Source organism: Paramormyrops kingsleyae, chromosome 23, assembly GCF_048594095.1.
Source record: "Paramormyrops kingsleyae isolate MSU_618 chromosome 23, PKINGS_0.4, whole genome shotgun sequence".
NCBI classification, from domain to species: Eukaryota; Metazoa; Chordata; class Actinopteri; order Osteoglossiformes; family Mormyridae; genus Paramormyrops; species Paramormyrops kingsleyae.
Window position 1 is genome coordinate 1,023,659 of NC_132819.1, and position 20,341 is coordinate 1,043,999.

At 41.4% G+C, this 20,341-nt stretch overlaps 1 protein-coding gene across 1 annotated transcript; it reads left to right on the plus strand.

The window, feature by feature from the left end:
• Positions 1 to 586: 586 nt before the first annotated feature.
• Positions 587 to 11,614, plus strand: LOC111838687 (uncharacterized). Its single transcript, XM_072705925.1, has 8 exons — positions 587 to 1,542; positions 2,813 to 2,878; positions 3,267 to 5,408; positions 8,431 to 8,948; positions 9,402 to 9,595; positions 9,718 to 9,885; positions 10,116 to 10,211; positions 10,660 to 11,614. The coding sequence occupies exons 4-8, from the start codon at positions 8,639 to 8,641 to the stop codon at positions 10,972 to 10,974; spliced, it is 1,083 nt and encodes a 360-aa protein (XP_072562026.1). The 5' UTR covers positions 587 to 1,542; positions 2,813 to 2,878; positions 3,267 to 5,408; positions 8,431 to 8,638; the 3' UTR covers positions 10,975 to 11,614.
• The last annotated feature ends 8,727 nt before the right edge of the window (positions 11,615 to 20,341 follow it).

Below are 20,341 nucleotides of genomic sequence, written 5' to 3' on the forward strand. Positions count from 1 at the left end.
ACAGGGTAGAATTTGTTATTGGAAAGGTTTGGGAATTTCTATAACAGTGAGGCCCATTTATACAGGAACAATATAGCAATAGGCTGAATTGGACATAGGCTGCATACTTGGGGTGTGAGTTCAGCCACGAGAGGGGGCCCTTATGAGGCCTCTGTGTGGAAACAAAGGGGGGACGCTAAGGACACTGATGGTCTGTTTCACAACTGTGATTTTTGGTTGTGTCTCTGTTGGTGTCTGACACCTTGATAATGAATGCGCATGGTCTTAACCATTGCACAAGGGGGGTGTGCTACGGACATTAAATAAATAAATAACAAGGTTTATGAGTTGAAGTTGTACATGGGGTATCTAACTCAAATATGCAAAGTTATTTTCAAGCAGGAAAAGAGGAAAGCAAGACGGCAAGAGAAGACAGACCAGGACAAACCAGTCATCTCCCCAGGAGACAGAGTTCACCTCAAAGTGTTAAATCACAGGGGTTACAGGATGAGATGGCAAGCAGGGGCGGATTGGCCATCTGGCAATTCTGGCAAATGCCAGAAGGGCCGGACCATTTTTTAAATGTGGGCCGGTCAGTTTTTTTTTTTTTTAATGTGTATTGTTTTTACATGCAGGCAGCTTATATCTCTTGCAAGATGTGAATATTATGATGATGATGATGATGATGATAATAATAGTAATAATAATAATAAATGTTAAGCATTTGGCCCAATCGGCGACAACCGGCTGGTTTCAAGATGGGCCGACCCAATCCGACCCAATCAGAGGTTACGCGGACGTAATCAAAATCTGGCAAGAATGTCAAACAGTAAGTGCAACACAAGCTAATTGTCAGAGATGGACCGTAAAAAAAGGAAAGGCGGTGCCGAAAAGCTCAGAGAAAGCAAAAATAAGGCTCTAAAATCAGACGCTGCCAAATGCATAAAATTAACTGAAATATTCTCCAAAGGTTTAAATTCGGCTGCTGCATCGGAGGACAGTAGCGCGGTAGAGGAGGTAAGAAGAAAACAGAAAATATACTTCTAAGTCATTATACTAAAATATACTAAGTAATTTTCACACCATTCACGCTACTTCTGACAGTTTTTGACAGTAACCTACACTGTGTTTAACAGTTGTAAGCTTAGCGTAGAACTCCCGTACATTTTAAAATGTCATTATCAGCAGATAACGTGGGATTTAGGGTATACAGACTGCTGTATGCTACTAGCAATATAGTCTAACATGCAAAAGAACCTATAGCTATAGCCATAGTAGTGAATTTGTAGTGAACTCTGAATACATAGCTAGTCTTTAAAGTAAAACATTAAATACATGCATAGGTTACAGTATGTAATTAATCCTTAGGTAGGGTGGAACATAGACTTCTATTACAGGCAATAGTGTAATATATCTATGCAATAGTTAGACAATGTAAAATGAGACATTGGCTTGCTTATGTTCTCCCTTGACTGAATCGTGTGTTCATCTATTCAAAACTAGAATGTTTCTGGACCCAGTGCAGATAGCTCAGCTGCTGCAGCAGAGTCAAGTATCATGGAGGTAGGAAGACAGCAATGAGAGAGACACACCCTGACACAAATGCTGAGAGTTTCTTAATACTGTGTATAGAAAACTGATATAGAAACCAGTTAGGGTTTGCCAGTGGGGGACTAGTTCACCACAGATGTCCGATCAGAGACAATGAGATGCAATCAATCCAGAATTCTTTTGATTCTTTATTCTTTCCACAAAGTTTCCAACAAGTACTGAGCATGCAAGTGCTAACAATCACTTCGGGGTATCCATGTGGGTTGGTGTGTATGTGTGGTCTACAACAAATTAGATTAAACAAATTAAGGAATCAGAAAAACGTATACAAATAAAGATACTAAAACACTTCCATGTACAATCAACATGAGTATGAGATCACTGGCTGATTGCCAGAAACACTTCAAAATAAAAGCTCATGTGAGCCTTTTTAACACTGTGGCTCTAATTAACGATAAATTAACCCTTATGATAGGAGTAACCTGTGAATGTGTATCACACACACACATACACACCTTTAAACACAAATGGAGATGCAACACTTCAGCATACTTTAATTCACAAATAACTATATATCATGAAGGATTTTTTTTGCTATATATTCTATTCCTTTTTGTGCTATACACAATGACAGTCAGGCAAGAGTGAGGAACAAGTATAATCACAGACAGCCATACAAACATATTAAAATTGCAGAGTTACAGAGTTAAAATGGATGAGAAGATGTAGAATCAGACAGACAATGTGTACAATGTCAACATAGAAACAAGGAGAAGCGAACATATAGACAGTGGCAATAAAGAACAACACTGCAGAGAATGACATATATAGTTATTTGTGAATAAAAGTATGCTGAAGTGTTGCTAGTGCTTCATGTCCATTTGTGTGTAAAGGTGTGTGTGTGTGTGATACACATTCACAGGTTACTCCTATCATAAGTAATAGCAGACAAACGGCATAAACAGACAGCACACGGACTCTACAAGATTCACAGATTGTTTTTTTATTTAGTTTTTACTGTATAAATGTATAAATTTGTTATAAACGGGTTATTTTTGTTCCAGTCACATACAATACATGTTTAAATATCTATTACATATGGTACAGCTTATATTATTTCACCATCTGTACACCAATATAAGTAGTGAATGTGCGTGTCTGTGGGTGGGGCTGTGTCAGTGTGGTAATGTGGGCTGGTGTGGCTACAGTGCCAGGGCTGAATTTTTGTCCCAGTCCGCCCCTGGACCACGGCAAGGAATTCTACTTGTCACTTTTTATACAGGAAATCCTTGCACCCTATAGACACAATCAAGACAAACCACCATATTGTCAAACAACATCAATAAAGGTAAAAAATGTTCTATTTGTACTTTTAAATGTTATATTTATTGATAATTCCATGGCTTTTGTGGACAAATTTTGGCAGTTTCATGAGCCCCTCTAATTTTGTCTTAATAGATTAGTGTCCGTGTTGGAAATGGAAACTTCATTCTAACACTGTTTCCCACAAAGGCTATGCTTTACATTCACAGCCATTCAGTAGCTTGGTGTAACTTAGAAATAGCACTTTATGTCCATTACAATAAGAAACGCAGTGTAGACATTGCTAATATCTTAAATGACTGTTGTAGCAAAAAATAATTTATACAAAGGTTTACAGAGCCCTCACATTGCTTTTTATTTAAAAACCTTTGACTGTTAGTGTACACATTCATATTTGTGTCTGTCTCCTCTAGAATAATAAAGTTGAGCGACTCTGGCCTGAGATAAACAGCAACGTCAATTACCCTTTAAAGGAAGCTCTGATCCATCTGACTGACCAAGAACTCCTTGACATGGACTGTAACATCAGCAGATATTGTGTGTCTAACTTGACAGGCCAACTGTGCAAGATTGAAATAAAAAGAGTTGTGGAGGCCTGGAATGAACATAGAATCCCTGGTATGTTAAACTATATAAAACATGATTCAGAAACACGTTTTGTTATTCTATTAACACAAAAATTTAAATGACAGGAAAAGGAATCCCAAATCAACTAGCAGGAGGTGGATGTCCAAAAAAAGTCTCAGAAGTGTTACTGCCTCATGCATCTGAAGCAGCCAACCTTTACAATGAGGAACTAAGAAGCATCTTAAATGACTCATCGTTTGGAACAGACCCTTTCTCATACGAAGAACAGAAGGCTACTGTTGAACGGGTTTTCACCGAAACTTACCCTGACATGGCAGAGTTGCTAAACAGCACAGTCAACAAAAATCAATCTACTGCATGTGCCTTTTAGTTAAGTTTACAAGATAATCTTATGTATATAACAAAGAAAAATGTTATATATTCCTATTCTAGGGTCTCATTGAACTCTAAGAACCCAGTATAATTGTCACAATGTATGCGCCTGGAGCACAGACAAAGGCCAGGAAACGGGGAACACGAGGTTTAATCAGACATAAAGGTAGGCAATAACGCATTGACAATACAATGACCGGACTGGGGAGACAAACGGAAACGCAGGCTAAATACAATGGACTAATGACAACAATCAGAAACAGCCGTAAAACACTGGGAATCCCCATGAGGTTAACGAGGGGGGCGTGACACAGAAGGATCGGCACGATTGGGGCGTGACAATAACAGTTCACAGAGGCGGCATCACCTGAAGTAACGGTTTCTAACCGCTTTCAGGTGCTTCCAGCTTTAGAGCCGGAAGAGACTGGGGAGGCAGGTGGGCCCTTGGGCACCAAGGAGCCACCTAACCCTAGTAGGAGGGAGGTTGTGGTAGTTGGGGATTCAATTATAAGAGGTGTAGATAGTTATGTGTGCACCCGTGATAGAGGGTCCCGTACGGTGTCTTGCCTGCCTGGTGCCCAGGTAGGGGACCTTCCAGATCGAGTGGACAGGCTTTTGGCCCCAGCCGGGGTGGATCCAGTGGTCGTGGTGCATGTTGGCACCAATGACATAGGAAAGGGCAGAAGGGCTGTTCTGCAAGATAAATTTATAGAAGTCGCGGATAAGCTTAGAAGCAGAACATCCACGGTGGTATTCTCTGGAATACTTCCCGTGCCACGTGCAAGTCAGGCAAAATTAGCTGAGATAAGGGGATTAAATGCGTGGCTAAAATGGTGGTGTAGGAAAGAGGGGTTCAGGTTTATGGGGCACTGGAAGACCTTCTGGAACAGGTGGGACCTGTTCAAGCCGGACGGGTTGCATCTGAACCATACACTGTAAACCCGAATGTTCAAAGTAATTAAATAGATTAAGTAGTGTATACTCAAAGTCTTTAAAAAGTTCTGTTAACTTAAATATGTCAAGTTCGTGTAACATGTTCTTCCTTTTTGAGTAAATGAAACTAATAATTTTTGATTGAATTGAACTATTTCTATATTAAGTAAGCATCACTTAAAATCATAACCTAAGCACAACGTAACACAGTTAAGTTAGGACATATAAGAATGGTAAAGTCCTGTTATTTTTGTTGTTTCAAGTATAAGGTAGGATTTAATAATAAACTTAATTTATGTAGCACATGCTAAAATACAATAAAATCTAAAAAAGTGTTTCACCAAATAAGTAAAATCAAATAGTCTTAAATGCATTAGTGGAAGACAAAATCTTATCAAATTTCCTATATATATTTCTCTTAATTTTTTTTGCTGTCAAGTGTTGAGCAGCTGCAGGAATCAATTTTTATTCCGAGTTAATCTCTGATTCACCCTCCGAAGCGGCGCTAATGAGCATTATACACTGATCGTTTACCGCTATTTGGAAAAAATACGAAACACAGAAGAAGTAAAGGTATGGGCGGGAAACAGCACCAAAGAGGCAACACGGACGACTGGAGAAAGTTGAACCTAACGGCAGCAACTAGCATCACTGGACTTACAGTAAGTTTTCAATGTTGATATCAGTTTATTGTTAAAATACGAATATTTAGTTGTATTTCGGGTGCGTGTCGAAAAGAATAGCAGAAATGTCGGGTCCGTGTTTTTTATGTGCTTTGCTGCTCTCCCCGAAGGAAACTTTGCGCTTGCAGAGCTAGCATTAAGTTGTTGTAGTGAGGGTCGCAGGCTGTTTAAAAAGTTAGATACTACTTGTTCTAGAGGTGGCGCCCGGTCGCCTAGTATGAAACAAAGTGTTTTGAGGAAAACAGGTTGCCATTTTAAAGCAGTGTTAGCTGTAGTCCATGACCATGTTTTTGTGAGCTAATAGTAATTCACTTATTGTTATTATTTATTACTTATTAATATAACTTAACTGTTATATTAAGTTGTAAGTATAAGGAGTTCTGTTTTGTTTCCAACATGATCTGGCAGTGTAAGTTGTGCGCAGCTTCCTTCACCTCCAGAATACAGTTATTTAGACACTATAGGCTGCAGCACAGCCACTATTCCCGAATCAGCCCTCTTCCATGCCTCTACACTGATTGCATTTGTACATTTCAGACACTTAATGCACTGAGTACTCATTTGTCAAGATATCATACAGCACAACTTAGCAGTTGTGCAGAGCAGAGTCAGAGGCCTGTGTTATTTAAATGCCCTTTATGCATATTTCAGCAACCCTTTTCTGAAACAGGCCTTTTCAGTCATCTCAGAAAGCATTTGAAAAATCATGAAACAGTGACATGCCCGTATAAGGATTGTAGGTATAGCACAAATGTGTACTCTTCATTCAATTCCCATAAAAGTAGAGCACACCAAGCAAGTCTTGCAACAGACTTTCAAAGTGATATTGTCTGTGAGGATCCCCATAATCTCCAAGCCAGTATTTCTGAAGTAGCTAGTGACTTGCATGAAGAATGCCCAGGCCAGAGCACGGAAGTGGGGAATGATGATCAGTGTGACACTGACAGTCTAAAAAATCAACTTATAAAAAATGTGTCTTCCTTATTCCTAAAGATGCAGGCTATCCTCCATGTCTCAAACACGGCTACTCAAGAAATAGTAGAACACTTGAATCAGATCTTCTCCTTATCTGAGCCGCTGATCAAAGAGGCAGTTAGTGACGTATTGCAGAGAAACGGTCACAGTATTGCAGAACCTACACTGAGTGAAGTTGTTGCCACTGTCATGGACTGCAATGTTCTGTCTACATCAACCTCTAAAGGTGCTGAGTTGAGTTCAACCAAGCGCAGAAAAACCTTTATTGAGTGCAACTACCCTTGTGTAATGCCAGTGGAGTATCAGCTGGATCAACCTGGACATACCAGCATGTATGTTCCTATCCTTTCAATGATTCAAGAGTTGTTTAAAAACACAGACATTATTAAGAAGATTACTGAACCAAATACTGCATCTGGTCAATATGCATCATGCTCTGATGGCTCTCATTTCCTTGAAAATGACTTACTGTCAACAGGGGATCTCATCCTACCACTCCAGCTATATATTGATGAGCTTGAAATTGCCAATCCACTTGGCACATCACGCAAAATTCACAAACTTTGCGCTGTATATTGGGTCCTCGCTAATGTACCACCAAAATACCGATCAGCATTACATGCTATACAGCTAGCAATACTGGTAAAAGTGACAGACCTCCGTAAGTATGGATATGCGGCTGTACTTGCTCCATTGCTGCGTGATGTTCGTACTCTGGAACAAGACGGTGTCTTCATTGAAAGAGTTGGCCAGAATGTCAGAGGCACCATCTTTTGTGTTTCTGCTGACAATTTGGCTGCTCATGGATTAGGTGGCTTTGTAGAGTCATTTAGAGCAGGCCATGTTTGCAGATTCTGTATGGGCTCAATTGAACAGTTTCAAGTAATTGAAGTCAGAGAGAGAAGGTTTCCTCAGAGAACCGAAGCCAGCCATGACCTACATGTACAAACCGTTCAAGAAAGTGACACTTTGAGCAGCCACTTTGGTGTTAAAGGTGGCTGTGTTTTGCGTGAGTCCCTGAATTACTTCCACACAATCACGGGGTTTCCTCCAGATATACTCCATGATCTTCTGGAAGGTATTGTTCCCATGGAGCTTTCTCTTTGTGTTAAAAAGATGATCCGGCTGAAGTACTTCACTTTGGAGTATTTGAATCACAAGATTACATCATTCCCATATCAGCACACCGATAAAGTAGATAGACCTCAGCCCCTTCCCAAAATGTTTCTTTCTCGAGGAACGATTGGAGGTAATGGACATGAAAATGCCACTCTGCTCCGACAGCTTCCATTGCTTGTTGGCAGTGTAGTACCAGAGGGTGATAAGGTATGGGCAGTTTTGATGGAGCTGAAGGAGGTGGTAGAGTTAGCATTGTGCCCATCATTTACTGATGAAACCTTAGACTATTTTGTGTGCAAAATCAGTGATCATAGACAGGCACTGCTAGAGGTTTTCCCTGAGGTTAGGCTCCGTCCTAAACATCACTACGTGGAGCATTATCCTGCTCTAGTTAAGTGCTTTGGGCCCCTGCTGCACGTTTGGACCATGCGGTTTGAGGCCAAGCACCGCTTTTTCAAAAGAGTGGTGCGTGACACTCAAAACTTCAAAAATATTTTGAAGACAATGGCAGTCAGACACCAACACATGATGGCATATCATCTTGCTGCGCCATCATTTTTCAAGCCAAAAACTCAGGCATCCAGGGTTGACTCTGTTCTGGTTTCAGCTCTACCAGAGGTTGCTCAAGCACACATTAGAGAACAAACAACTAGTGACACAATCTACAAGACATCAAAGGTGACCATTGATGGCACAGACTATGTCTGTGGAATGTTTCTGTCTGTAGGAGTCAGTGGTGGACTGTCTAAATTTAGCAAAATAAAACAGATCTACCTTGTGAATCACAAGGTATCTTTTCTGTGTTGTGACTATGAGTCCTGGTATATTGAACATCTGCGGTCCTATGAGCTGTCAACTACTGACACAAGCCTGTCAATCCACCTGCAATCTGATCTCAACGATACAGTCCCTCTCTCGGCATACAAGATAGACGACTCGCTGCTCCTGACCCCCAAGCGGTTCATTCAAGTGAGACAGAACTGAGTTCAGGTAATAATGAATGGTTCTTTTATTTATCAGTTATTGTGTTTGTATTCACTCTCTGTATAATTGAGCAATTAATATATTCTATATCGTACCTTTTAACATCCTGATTTTGTCTTTTCATTAGTACAATGGCAGCTGCACCTCCCCAACAACCAATGCTTATTCGTGTTGTTGAGACAGACCGGGCTAGAAAATTAAAACTCAGCTCACGACCAGCCTCTGTTGATGCACTGATCAAGATTATAAAAGAACAGCTGGAAATCGACCTTGACTTCAGTTTGCTTTATGAAGATCCGGACTTTGACGGGAAACTTACTTCCCTTGCAGACATTGAGGAATTGCCAGAAAAAGCTGTTGTGCACATCTCACTTTCAGAAGACTCCAGCTCTACTGCATCTACTGATCTACTTTCAGATGTGTTATCTCCAGGACGTCTCAGTAGGTGGCCTCAAGGTCCTTTTCCAGTTCCCACATTTGCATTTGATGTTGAACTGAAACTTCAACATGGAAATGCCGAATATGAGAGGAGCAACAGACACCTTAAGCTGACTAGAGACCTCAAGCACGACATTTTAGAAAAGCTTGCATCTACTATGTATAGTTTTAAGGCTTACCCAAATGATAAAGAGATTGCAAAAGCTGCTGAGGCTCTTGTAGCCAAACATCCCTGCTTGAAGGAAGCAGGATCTGAGACTGGCTGGAATGGATGGAAAAATAGTATCAAGTTTAAGATGGGCAATTATAGGACCAAGATGAGACGGGCTGGATGTCAGGAGGTCACTGTTAATGCTGGAAAAAGAAGTAGAAGTAATCCTGATAATGAACCTTCACATTCCAACATTAAAAGACCCAAGCGAGCAGAAGTCAACTTCCTACCAAACTTTCCCCAAGGAAAGGATCCTTCAAGCCTTGACCAGTTGAGGCAAGCAATTGTTGAAGAAGTCAAGAAGGCTGAGAAGAACCTGCCCCTCATTAGAAAGTTGATGGAGACCACATTTCCCCTGCGCAGACAAACCATAGTGATGTCCTGCCCACCAGTGAAGGAGCTCTTGGACCTCTGGCCTGCTCTAAAAATGGAGTCTGAGGTAATATGGATCAGCTCTCTTTAAAATGAAAATTGTAATTCTTACTCATGTGGCAGCTTTTTGCTGCTTTATAAAGGTGTGCGAGATTCTTCAAATTGAACTGTATTGTCCTTCTGCTGTAGTTGTATGCAGAGTTTCAGCGGATTACAAATCAGAACCTGCCCAATACATTCTACGCTGAACTTGACCGCCATCTTCCTCGACTGATGACCTTATTCAGACAGAAGGCATCAAAAACTGGGAAGACAGCAGATGCCCTGGCTGAAATTTTAAGAATTCACGATGAACAGGTAATAATAGATTGTTACACATTTAGGTTGAACCAGTGGAACATTGGACAGGTTCAATGATTTAAATGAGCTTTTTGAATTTTGCTATTAGTCCCTTTGTGTTTGCTATTTGTCTGACTGTATTAAAGATGTGAACAGGTTATTTGTGGACATATGTTCTGATTTGACTGTTGTTGTTGTTGTTCAGTAAACTCACCAGTATATACAATTCTGTTTTTATCTGGCAATAGGAAATCCATGATATCCACACCAAGCGCACTACCGTTCTCCACGCCCTTCCTGTCTATCTGCGTGAGGATGTCTCTGGATTTTTCAGAACCTGCACTGTGAGTGTCCTTAAGTATCTAACAGATACTACTGTGTATATAAACAGTGCATCAAAGTACAAACATGTATTTTGATGCACTGTTTGGACTTACCTTTGTTTAGTCTACCCATACGGTTTCCATGTATGGTCTTTTCTGTCTCCTCACTACGAATGAACTGAATTGGTGTTTTGTTGAAAGTGATAAGATGTTTAGTAAAACATTTTCCTGTGTATTTCCTTTAGCTTAGTTTCAGTTTATCTCACACCACTTGATTCTCTGGTGAATTAGCTGATTTATGTGTGCAGAACATGGATCTTCTGTTTTTCACCTCTTACAGTGAGACCCAGGTCTCCCTTGTAAAAGAGGTATTGGATCTCAACGGGAGTTGGTAAAATGAGAAATTATATGTCGTCTGTTGTATTTCTTGGGTTAGATTGTGATTAGTATCTCTTTTTCATTCATTCAGGACGAAGCTGATGAGTTGGAGCTTGATGGTGTTGAAGTGGCCCTCTTCACTGTCATCAGTGACCATGACACGACAAGTCCAGTTCACTACCAACCTGTGAAGATCTCTGTCGTCATTGAAAGTGATGCCGTGGTCAGTCTCCCCAGATTTGGTGAAGCCTTCCTGGTAATGTTTGGACTGATCTATACACTTCACCTCAGCTACCCCAAAGCCCTGACCAACACTTTAGAATTTACTCAAAAGATTTTACTTGGTCTAGAAAGTGGTAAACTGTCACCCAGGTTACAGACCCTCAAGAATGACTTGGTTATGTAGGAACTCATCTGAAAGAAGGATGCAGGGTAAAGCATTATAAAAGGCTAGTTCAAAGTTCTCTCCTTTTATCTAAATAATGCCTCAAAACGTTATTGCATTACTCTACAGGTGTTCAGCCAATAGGTCCAAACTATACAACGTGCCTTTGTTCTCATTAACATAATGCAAAGCAACACTAATGTTTTGTATGTTTTAATGTTTTTCGTAATACTATTTCTAAAACATTGTGGGCTGCGCAAGATGACCTAAATTTCACTGTTTGATACTGGTTAATGTAAAACAAATAGCATTGTAATTCACTCAAATTGCTGCCCTGTTGCCTTATTCAGATATTAGCCAGAGAGCCAAAAGCACATTTTGTTATATTATTTATTATTATTTGGCATTATTTTTCATTGCTCTGACAGTTTTCCTGACTAATCAATTTTTGGTCTACTTATTTTAATTTATAAATGTTTTTGTTAATTATTTTTAATTTATTTAATTTGTTTTTAAAAAAATTATTTAATTTCAACATAATGTGCTAAAAGGGAGCAGGAAAATACTGTTCAATGGCAGATGTTTATGACTTTTGCATATTAAGTTACCGATACTCATGTGTAATTGAGGCAATCAATTGCCTCAAAAATTTTAAGTTTTGAGTCACATGTTTTTAAGTATCAAGTAGTCAACATATTTGACTAACATGTATTTAAAATAATGACAACACAAACTAATAAACATTTGAGTTTTGTTAACATAAAAATGTTGTGGTTGTGTACTTATTTTTTATAAGTTCTGTGAACTTATTCCTTTGAAATTTGTAAACTTGAAACTTTAAGTCATATTAACTGCAAATATTTGAGTTGACCGTTCTCAAAAGATACAAGTACCATGTAATCCAAACTTTTATGTTCTGGAAAAATTTGACTTTTAAGTTGATCAACTTAAAAAAATTGAGGCAATCGATTGCCTCAATTTTTTTGAGTTCTGGTAACTTATTCGGGTTTACAGTGTAGGGGAACCAGTGTATTGGGGAGGCGTATGTGCAGAATAGTTGAGGAATGTTTAAACTAGGGACTGGGGGGGCAGGGAGGTCAGTTAAGAATTTATGTGGGGAGAGACGGAAAGCCCAAATAAAAATTAAAAGTAGACACTGTAAAAGGCCTACCATTAGTGGTCTGTATTTGAATGCTAGGAGTATTAGAAACAAAATTAATGACTTAGAGGCTTTAATTTCTTCAGACAATTACGACATTATAGGAATAACTGAAACATGGATGAGTGACAATGATGGTGATGAATATAATATGGATGGTTATACGTTGTTCCGTAGAGACCGGATAGGCAAGAAGGGAGGTGGTGTTGCAGTATACGTAAAAGAAAACTTGCAGGCAAGGGATCTCACTGATAAAAATAAAAATTCAGAAGCTGTATGGATCAAACTTGATGCTAAGGATTCAAATGGCCTAATTGTCGGGGTTTGTTATAGGGCACCTAATGTAGCTGTAGAGGAAAGCAGAATATTATATGATGATATCAGGATTATGAGTAATAAAAATGATGTGGTGGTTATGGGTGATTTTAATTTACCTGGGATACAGTGGGACACAGTCTCTGGCTCTTCTGTAAATGAACTTGAGATGGTGGAATTAGTACAGGATTGTTTTTTTACTCAGTTTGTTAATACTCCTACCAGGGGAGAAGCCCTTCTTGATCTCGTTTTTTGTAATAACCAGGATAGGATTGGAAAATTAGAGGTTTTAGACCCATTGTACGGTAGTGATCATAACATGGTTAAATTCGAGGTTAATTTTAGTGTCCGAAGAGCAAAGTCTAAATTAAAAGTATACAATGTTAGGAAGGCTAACTTTAATGGTATGAGACGGAAATTAGAAACTGTAAACTGGACAGAGTTAAATAGCAAAACAGTAGAAGAGGCATGGGAATTTTTCAAAAGCACATTGTTGCAAGTGCAAGAGGACTTCATACCTGTTTCCAGCAAAACTAAATCTAGGAAACGACAACCAAGGTGGTTTACTAAGGAAATTAAGAATAAAGTCAGGAGGAAAAGGGCTCTGTTCCACAACTGGAAAATAACTAATGATTTCAAAATCAAGCAGGAGTATCTAAGTCTACAGGCAGAGTTAAAAAATGACATTAGGCTATCAAAGAGGGATGTAGAAAGAAAAATTGCATTGGAGGCTAAGCATGACAGTAAAGGTTTCTTCCAATATTTTAACTCCAAGAGAGCACTAAAAGCTGAAATCACTAATTTACAGGATAGTAAGGGCCTTATAATTGATAACGAAATTGATATGGTAAATGAGTTTAATGATTATTTTTCAAGGGTGTTCACAATAGAGAACACAAGTAACTTACCACCAATTAATACGAATACAGCATCGTCTATGACCAATATATGTATAACTGAGGTTGATGTGATACTAAGCCTAGCTAAACTCAAAATAAATAAATCACAGGGGCCTGATGGCATCTTACCTTTAGTCTTGAAAGAGATGAGGGATATTATTAGCCAACCTTTGACTTTAATATTCCAGAAATCGTTATCTGCGGGTGTGGTACCATCAGATTGGAAGCATGCTAATATAACACCCATATTCAAAAAAGGGGATAGAAGTAATCCGGCAAACTATAGGCCAATCAGTTTAACTAGCATTACTGGAAAAATAATGGAAGCTATAATTCAAGTGAAAATGGTAGATTACCTAGATGCAAATAACATTATAAAGGATAGCCAACATGGATTTAGGAGAGGTAGATCCTGCTTAACGAATCTGCTTGAGTTCTTTGAGGAAGCTACAAGTGAAATTGATCACAAAAAGGCCTATGATGTGATTTACTTAGATTTCCAGAAAGCCTTTGATGTTGTCCCCCACAAACGGCTCTTGTTAAAGCTTAAAGCTGCAGGAATTTTAGGAACTGTGGCAGCTTGGATCAAAAACTGGCTAACTGATAGGAAGCAGCGAGTAGTTATTAGAGGCACTATGTCACAGTGGGCCTCCGTTTATAGTGGGGTACCGCAGGGTTCAATTTTAGGACCACTATTGTTCCTAATTTACATTAATGATATTGACACGAATACATACAGTAAACTGGTTAAATTTGCAGACGACACTAAGGTGGGCGGGGTAGCAGATACTAATCTAGCAGCAGAGAGGCTCCAACGGGATCTGGATTTAATTAGCGAATGGGCTGATACTTGGCAGATGAAATTTAACACAGATAAATGTAAGGTAATCCATGCAGGGAGCAGAAATATACAGTACAGATATTTTATGGGTTCTACTGAAATAAAGGTAGCTGATTACGAGAAAGATCTCGGTATGTATGTTGATGCTTCCATGTCCCACTCTCGCCAATGTGGGGAAGCAATAAAAAAGGCGAACAGAATGTTGGGTTATATCTCTAGATGTGTGGAGTTTAAGTCAAGGGAGGTGATGTTACACTTATATAATTCCTTGGTAAGACCCCACCTAGAATACTGTGTGCAGGTTTGGTCACCATACCTCAAGAAGGACATTGCTGCCTTAGAAAAGGTGCAACGAAGAGCTACGAGAATGATTCCTGGTCTTAGAGGAATGTCTTACGAGGAGAGGTTAGCGGAACTGAATCTGTTCAGCCTTGAGCAAAGGAGACTAAGGGGGGATATGATTCAGGTCTATAAGATTCTAACGGGTCTGGATGCCGTTCAGCCAAATGACTATTTCAATATTAGTCTAAATACTAGAACTCGTGGCCATAAGTGGAAATTAGCGGGAGAACATTTTAAAACAAATTTGAGGAAGCACTTCTTTACACAGCGTGTAGTCAGAGTATGGAATAGTCTTCCTGCTATTGTAGTGGAAGCTAAAACCATGGGTTCCTTTAAATCAGAGCTAGATAAGATTTTAACAACTCTGAGCTATTAGCTAAGTTCTCCCCAAACGAGCTTGATGGGCCGAATGGCCTCCTCTCGTTTGTAAATTTCTTATGTTCTTATAACCATTTAACAAATACTTAACCTAAAAGTGCAGGGTTCCCCCTGGAGTTTGATTTCAATTCTTCACTTTTCTTTGTATTTTTGCTTCTACTAATCAAATTCTTCACTTTTTTCAGCATCTGGTTTTTTTAGTCACTCTCTCGCCGCTTCTTAATAAATTAATCATTAAACTCACTGAATATACATCTCTTCTGACAATCACACTGTGATTGGTCAACTAACGGCATGGGCGAGTCACGAGTCTACTTGATAAGGTTGGGAGAATCGTGAATACTGTGTAAAAATTTGCGTGCTGGCGTGCTGAAAACATGATGTATAGTACGCATTTCGGAAATAATGTTCTAATTACTATATATATAAGGTAAGCTAATACTTTACCGATGTTTCATAGTACCTTTGAGAGGGACATTCTAAAACGCTTAATGTGAAAACGCTTAATGTGGTTTAATGTACCAAAATAGCGACCAATAATCACCAAATTTCGCACACACACATCTGGTAATAAAGATTTTCACCTGACAAAAAATCTAAACCGAAATACAAGGAATATGGACTTTATTTTACGTTAAGCGTTTTCCCCTCCATTGATGCCCATTATAAGGAAAAGGCTTAATGTAACTTAAAGTACCAAAGTCTGATGAGTCTCGATTTCTGTTGAGACATTCAAATGGTAGAGTCAGAATTTGGCGTAAACAGAATGAGAACATGGATTCATCATGCCTTGTTACCACTGTGCAGGCTGGTGGTGGTGGTGTAATGGTGTGGGGGATGTTTTCTTGGCACACTTTAGGCCCCTTAGTGCCAATTGGGCATCGTTTAAATGCCACGGCCTACCTGAGCATTGTTTCTGACCATATCCATCCCTTTATGACCACCATGTACCCATCCTCTGATGGCTACTTCCAGCAGGATAATGCACCATGTCACAAAGCTCGAATCATTTCAAATTGGTTTCATGAACATGACAATGAGTTCACTGTACTACAATGGCCCCCACAGTCACCAGATCTCAACCCAATAGAGCATCTTTGGGATGTGGTGAAACGGGAGCTTCGTGCCCTGGATGTACATCCCACAAATCTCCATCAACTGCAAGATGCTATCCTATCAATATGGGCCAACATTTCTAAAGAATGCTTTCAGCACCTTGTTGAATCAATGCCACGTAGAATTAAGGCAGTTCTGAAGGCGAAAGGGGGTCAAACACCGTATTAGTATGGTGTTCCTAATAATCCTTTAGGTGAGTGTATATACAATGCAAACGTGGCATGTTAACATTCCTCCTTACTCAATGTGTTTTCCTTTGTTGTTTTTGTCTTTCCCTGATCGGTGATGCCCCCCAGGGTGTTGGTGCCGTGCGTCCGGGCGTGCCTTGCCTGATGCCCACTGCCCTGTGGCGCTATCACCTATTACCCCACGCCCCCCCCCCCCAGCCCACATCCACACATAGGTAATGGGGGGTGATCAGCTATTAACTACACGTTAGACGCCACACCGAAGACATCACACGGCACCACACAGAGGGAAGGAGGGGGGGGATGATTAGCCACTCACCCCCATTATTTTAACTGCATTTTAGACATACATCCATGTCACACCACTCTTTCACATAGGGCCTTGGAGGGCGAGGGGAGCTGTGCAGGTCCTGGGTCGGCCGCGCAGCTCCCTTCCCCTCAACTTTAACTCCACTTTAGACACTTGGTGGGTGCCAGTGGGTGTCTTTTCCCCATATGCTCCCCCGTATTTTAACGACACCTTAGTTCACACACATGTACACCATCAATGATCAAGGTGGATGGGAGGCGGACGGGTGGGGGGTCCTGGGTGTGGCGGGGGGCGGTGGGCACTGGCGGGTGGGCTCGGGGGCAGCTGCATCTGTGGGGCGCTGCCGGGCTCTGGCGGGGTGCCTGCTCGCCTGCGATCTGGGGGGGTGGGGAACATCCTCTGGGGCCGTCCACTGGGCAAGTCCAGGGCATCTGCTGCCGGGCCTCAAAGACGAGCAGGTGTGACTGAGAGTCTGTGTCTGAGTGTGTGTATGTGTGTATGCATGGTTCTGTGTGTCTGCATGTTTGTCCTGGAACGGGGGAGCACGTGGATGATGGGGTGGTACGAGGGTGGTAGTGAGGGGATTTGGGGGAGGGAGAGTGCGGAGACTGGGGAGGGAGGGTTGGGGGGGGTCTGGGCTTGGGGGGGGGTAGCCAGGGGCGGGGGTCCCCTAGTCCCCCGGGTGGGGGTTCTTGTGGGGGTGCAGGTCTGCCCGGGGCTGGCGGGGCCCCCATGGAGTGCGCGGGTGGCTCGGGCTCTGGGCTCTATCCGTGCCTGCGCAGCCAGCCCCCAGGGGGGGACCGGCGTGCTGCCGCCTGTGGCCGTGGGGCTCCTGGCTCGTGCTCGCCAGTGGGGGGCGCCCAGTGCCTCCCCCGTTTGCCTCCTTGGGTGGACGCGCAGCCCTCCGGTGGCGGGAGGCCCGGGTACCTGGCCGCTGTGGGGTCGCTCGGGGCTCTCCTGGCCGTCTGGGGGGCCCCGGGGTGGCGTTGTTGTGGTCTCGCACACCCATTGGGAATCATTCCATGTTAACCTGCACACTCATACATACACTCACAGCACACAAACACACACATGTGCACACGCACACACACATATATATGCACACACACACGTACATATGCACACGCATACACACACATTCACACCCACCCACATACACATAGAACGTGCACACACATAGCCACACACACACACATACAAGATAGCCTAGGGCTTTCTTGCCCTATTTTATCCCTCTCTCCCCATCTTGTGTGTTTGTGTGTGTGTGGCCTCCATCCTTTCTTCTCAGATGCAGATACTGGTGCGGCGATATCCAGACTGTGTTCCTGTTGGTCTGCTTATGTATTTTTCTCTTTGGTATTAATGTATTTAATTCTAGAAGCAGATACTGGCACAAGCTTATTCTCTGTAATAATGGCACCATTGGTTTCTTTGTATGTATACTTTTTGTGTGTGCACCTGGATCTTGTTTTTCAGATACAGCAGCTGGTGTGATGATACAATGTCCAGTACTAAGATGCAGAAGCTGTCCTTTTGTTACTCTTTCCTTTTGCTCTACTTTTTCTTAAGTTGTCATGTATTATTTTTCTTTTCCTGTTTTTCTATCTCTATCTGACCCCCCTTTTTTTCTCTCTTCTCTTTCTCTCTTTTTGCCTCTCCTTTCTCTCACTCCTCTCTTCCTCTCTTTATCTCTTCTATTTCAGTTAACCTTCCTTGTCAGCTCCAGTTTAATGGTGCAATAATCTAAAATGACGAATAACGAGTATATCTCAAGTAACAAGAGGAGCTTAATCCGAAGCTCCACTTGGCAAAATAAGTGTTGGCACAAAAAAGCACCCAGACTAACATCCTGCTTGCTAAACTGCCAGACACAACAGGGGTTTAAAAAAAAAAAAAGAAATTAAACTTTTAAAATAACCAAATTAACAATTACTTACCCGAGACTAACTTCCTGCTGAACCGCGTTTAACTAAAATAAAGCGAAGTTGCTCTAGGGAGGCCGAAAAACCACAAAAAACCCTCTCAAAGCAGGCTACTGCCAGAGCAGGGAAAAAAGCAGAAAATGTCCTCCCGGTCCCGACCGGCGACCGAGCAAAGCTCAGGAGCAACTGTCCTTTCTGAGTTAATGTTACCGGCGTTAGATAATATTACCCCGCGGGTGTTTAATGTGAAGGTACGCAGACAGAAAGGCTGCTCGCACGACACCCACACCTATTGATAACATTTGCACTGTCTATTAACAAGGACAGACTCAAGCAGACCGAGAAAAGTAAAAAATGAAACAACAACCACCCACATAAATGTACTGGCACACAAACACTCAACTACACTCAAATATACTCAAATATACTTCCAAATAATTCCAGTCAACTGCTTCAGCAGGCGCACAACACAACATAAATGCACTCAGCATCTACACCACTCCCGCACAGTGCAGCAATTCCAGCAGCCTCTACAGCAATCCCAGCAGCCTCAGTAGACCAAGAGCTGTATCGTTGCATCGCTACAACATGATATCACTAGTGCAACATGTTGTTCCATAATTACAGCATTTGAGGCTAATTTTATTAAGTACTCTTGATGCTGTCATAATTTATATATTATACACACACATTATAGAAAGGACAAGTCTATTCAGAAATGTGGTTCTGTTTATTTATGATGAAACAGACACTGAAAGAGTAAACATCATTTTCTGTTATTTTAAATGACAAAATATAGAGCTCTGAGTAAATCAAGATTCAGTGTCAATGCTACCACACCCCATCAGGCTTTATAGGGTTAAATTTTCACTGGGTGGAATTCATTCCAATAGGTGTGCATTTTGGCTTTCACTAGTTTTACTAGTAAATATTTTGAGCCTCACTAGTGTAAGGAATCCACTTGCAGAGTCTCCGCAGTTTCAGCAAAATGGTGGTTTATTGAACAGTAAAAATAATATAATGTAATACAGTGTAGACATACACCGGGTACTGAAAGGCAGCTCAAATACAAATTAAGGGCAGCTCTTCACCCCCCTTTATACCCCAAAAGACCCTCCCCGCCAAGGTGCTGTGTGTAGGTGTTGTGAGTGAATTTACATATAAAGAGTGACCCCCTGGAGTGTGAGGATCCTGAGACAGGGACGGGATGGGACAGGACAGGACGGGGATTTCCCGTGAGAGCAAATGGTAGCTCAGCCACTTCTCTGGCCTCTGTCAATTGAATTATCTTCCTTATCACCTTAGTGGTGCCAAATGGAACCCCTATTCTCTCCCAGACTTCCCCTTTGATCATTCCCCCTTGATCATTAATAGCTAACACTGTCTCCATTCAAATGATCAACCAAGAACATTGGGGCATCTTTACTGCTTTTCCTTACATAATCCCCCCTTAAACCTTGAGCCTTAGTGCAAGAGCAGTGAAAGGTTTACCCAGAGCACAGTACCAGCATCACACTGATCAGTGGTCGACACACAAGGGTCGGATAGGGGAGGTCGTAGCGGTGTGGTTGTCCGTCTCCATAACCTACACCCTACTTTGTGTCATGCACACTTTCCTCTCCACATATCCAAGGTCCCTTTTCCGCTGTTCCCTTAGGAATCTGAGATAGACCATCAAGGCCACACCCAGCAGCAGTACCACGACACATGCAGTGATAACTGCATTGAACTGTACATCCCAGTACATGTCCTGGTAGTTCTCCTTCAGCGTCGACATTCCACTGATATAGTTACTGACTTGCTCTGTCAGTTCCTTCTCACGCTCATGCATTTTAAGCAGCTGAACCTTCAGTTGCTGCTCAACCTCTTGCAGGTCTTGAATCCTGTTTGTTTCAGGCAAAGGTTCAGGCTGGAGGAA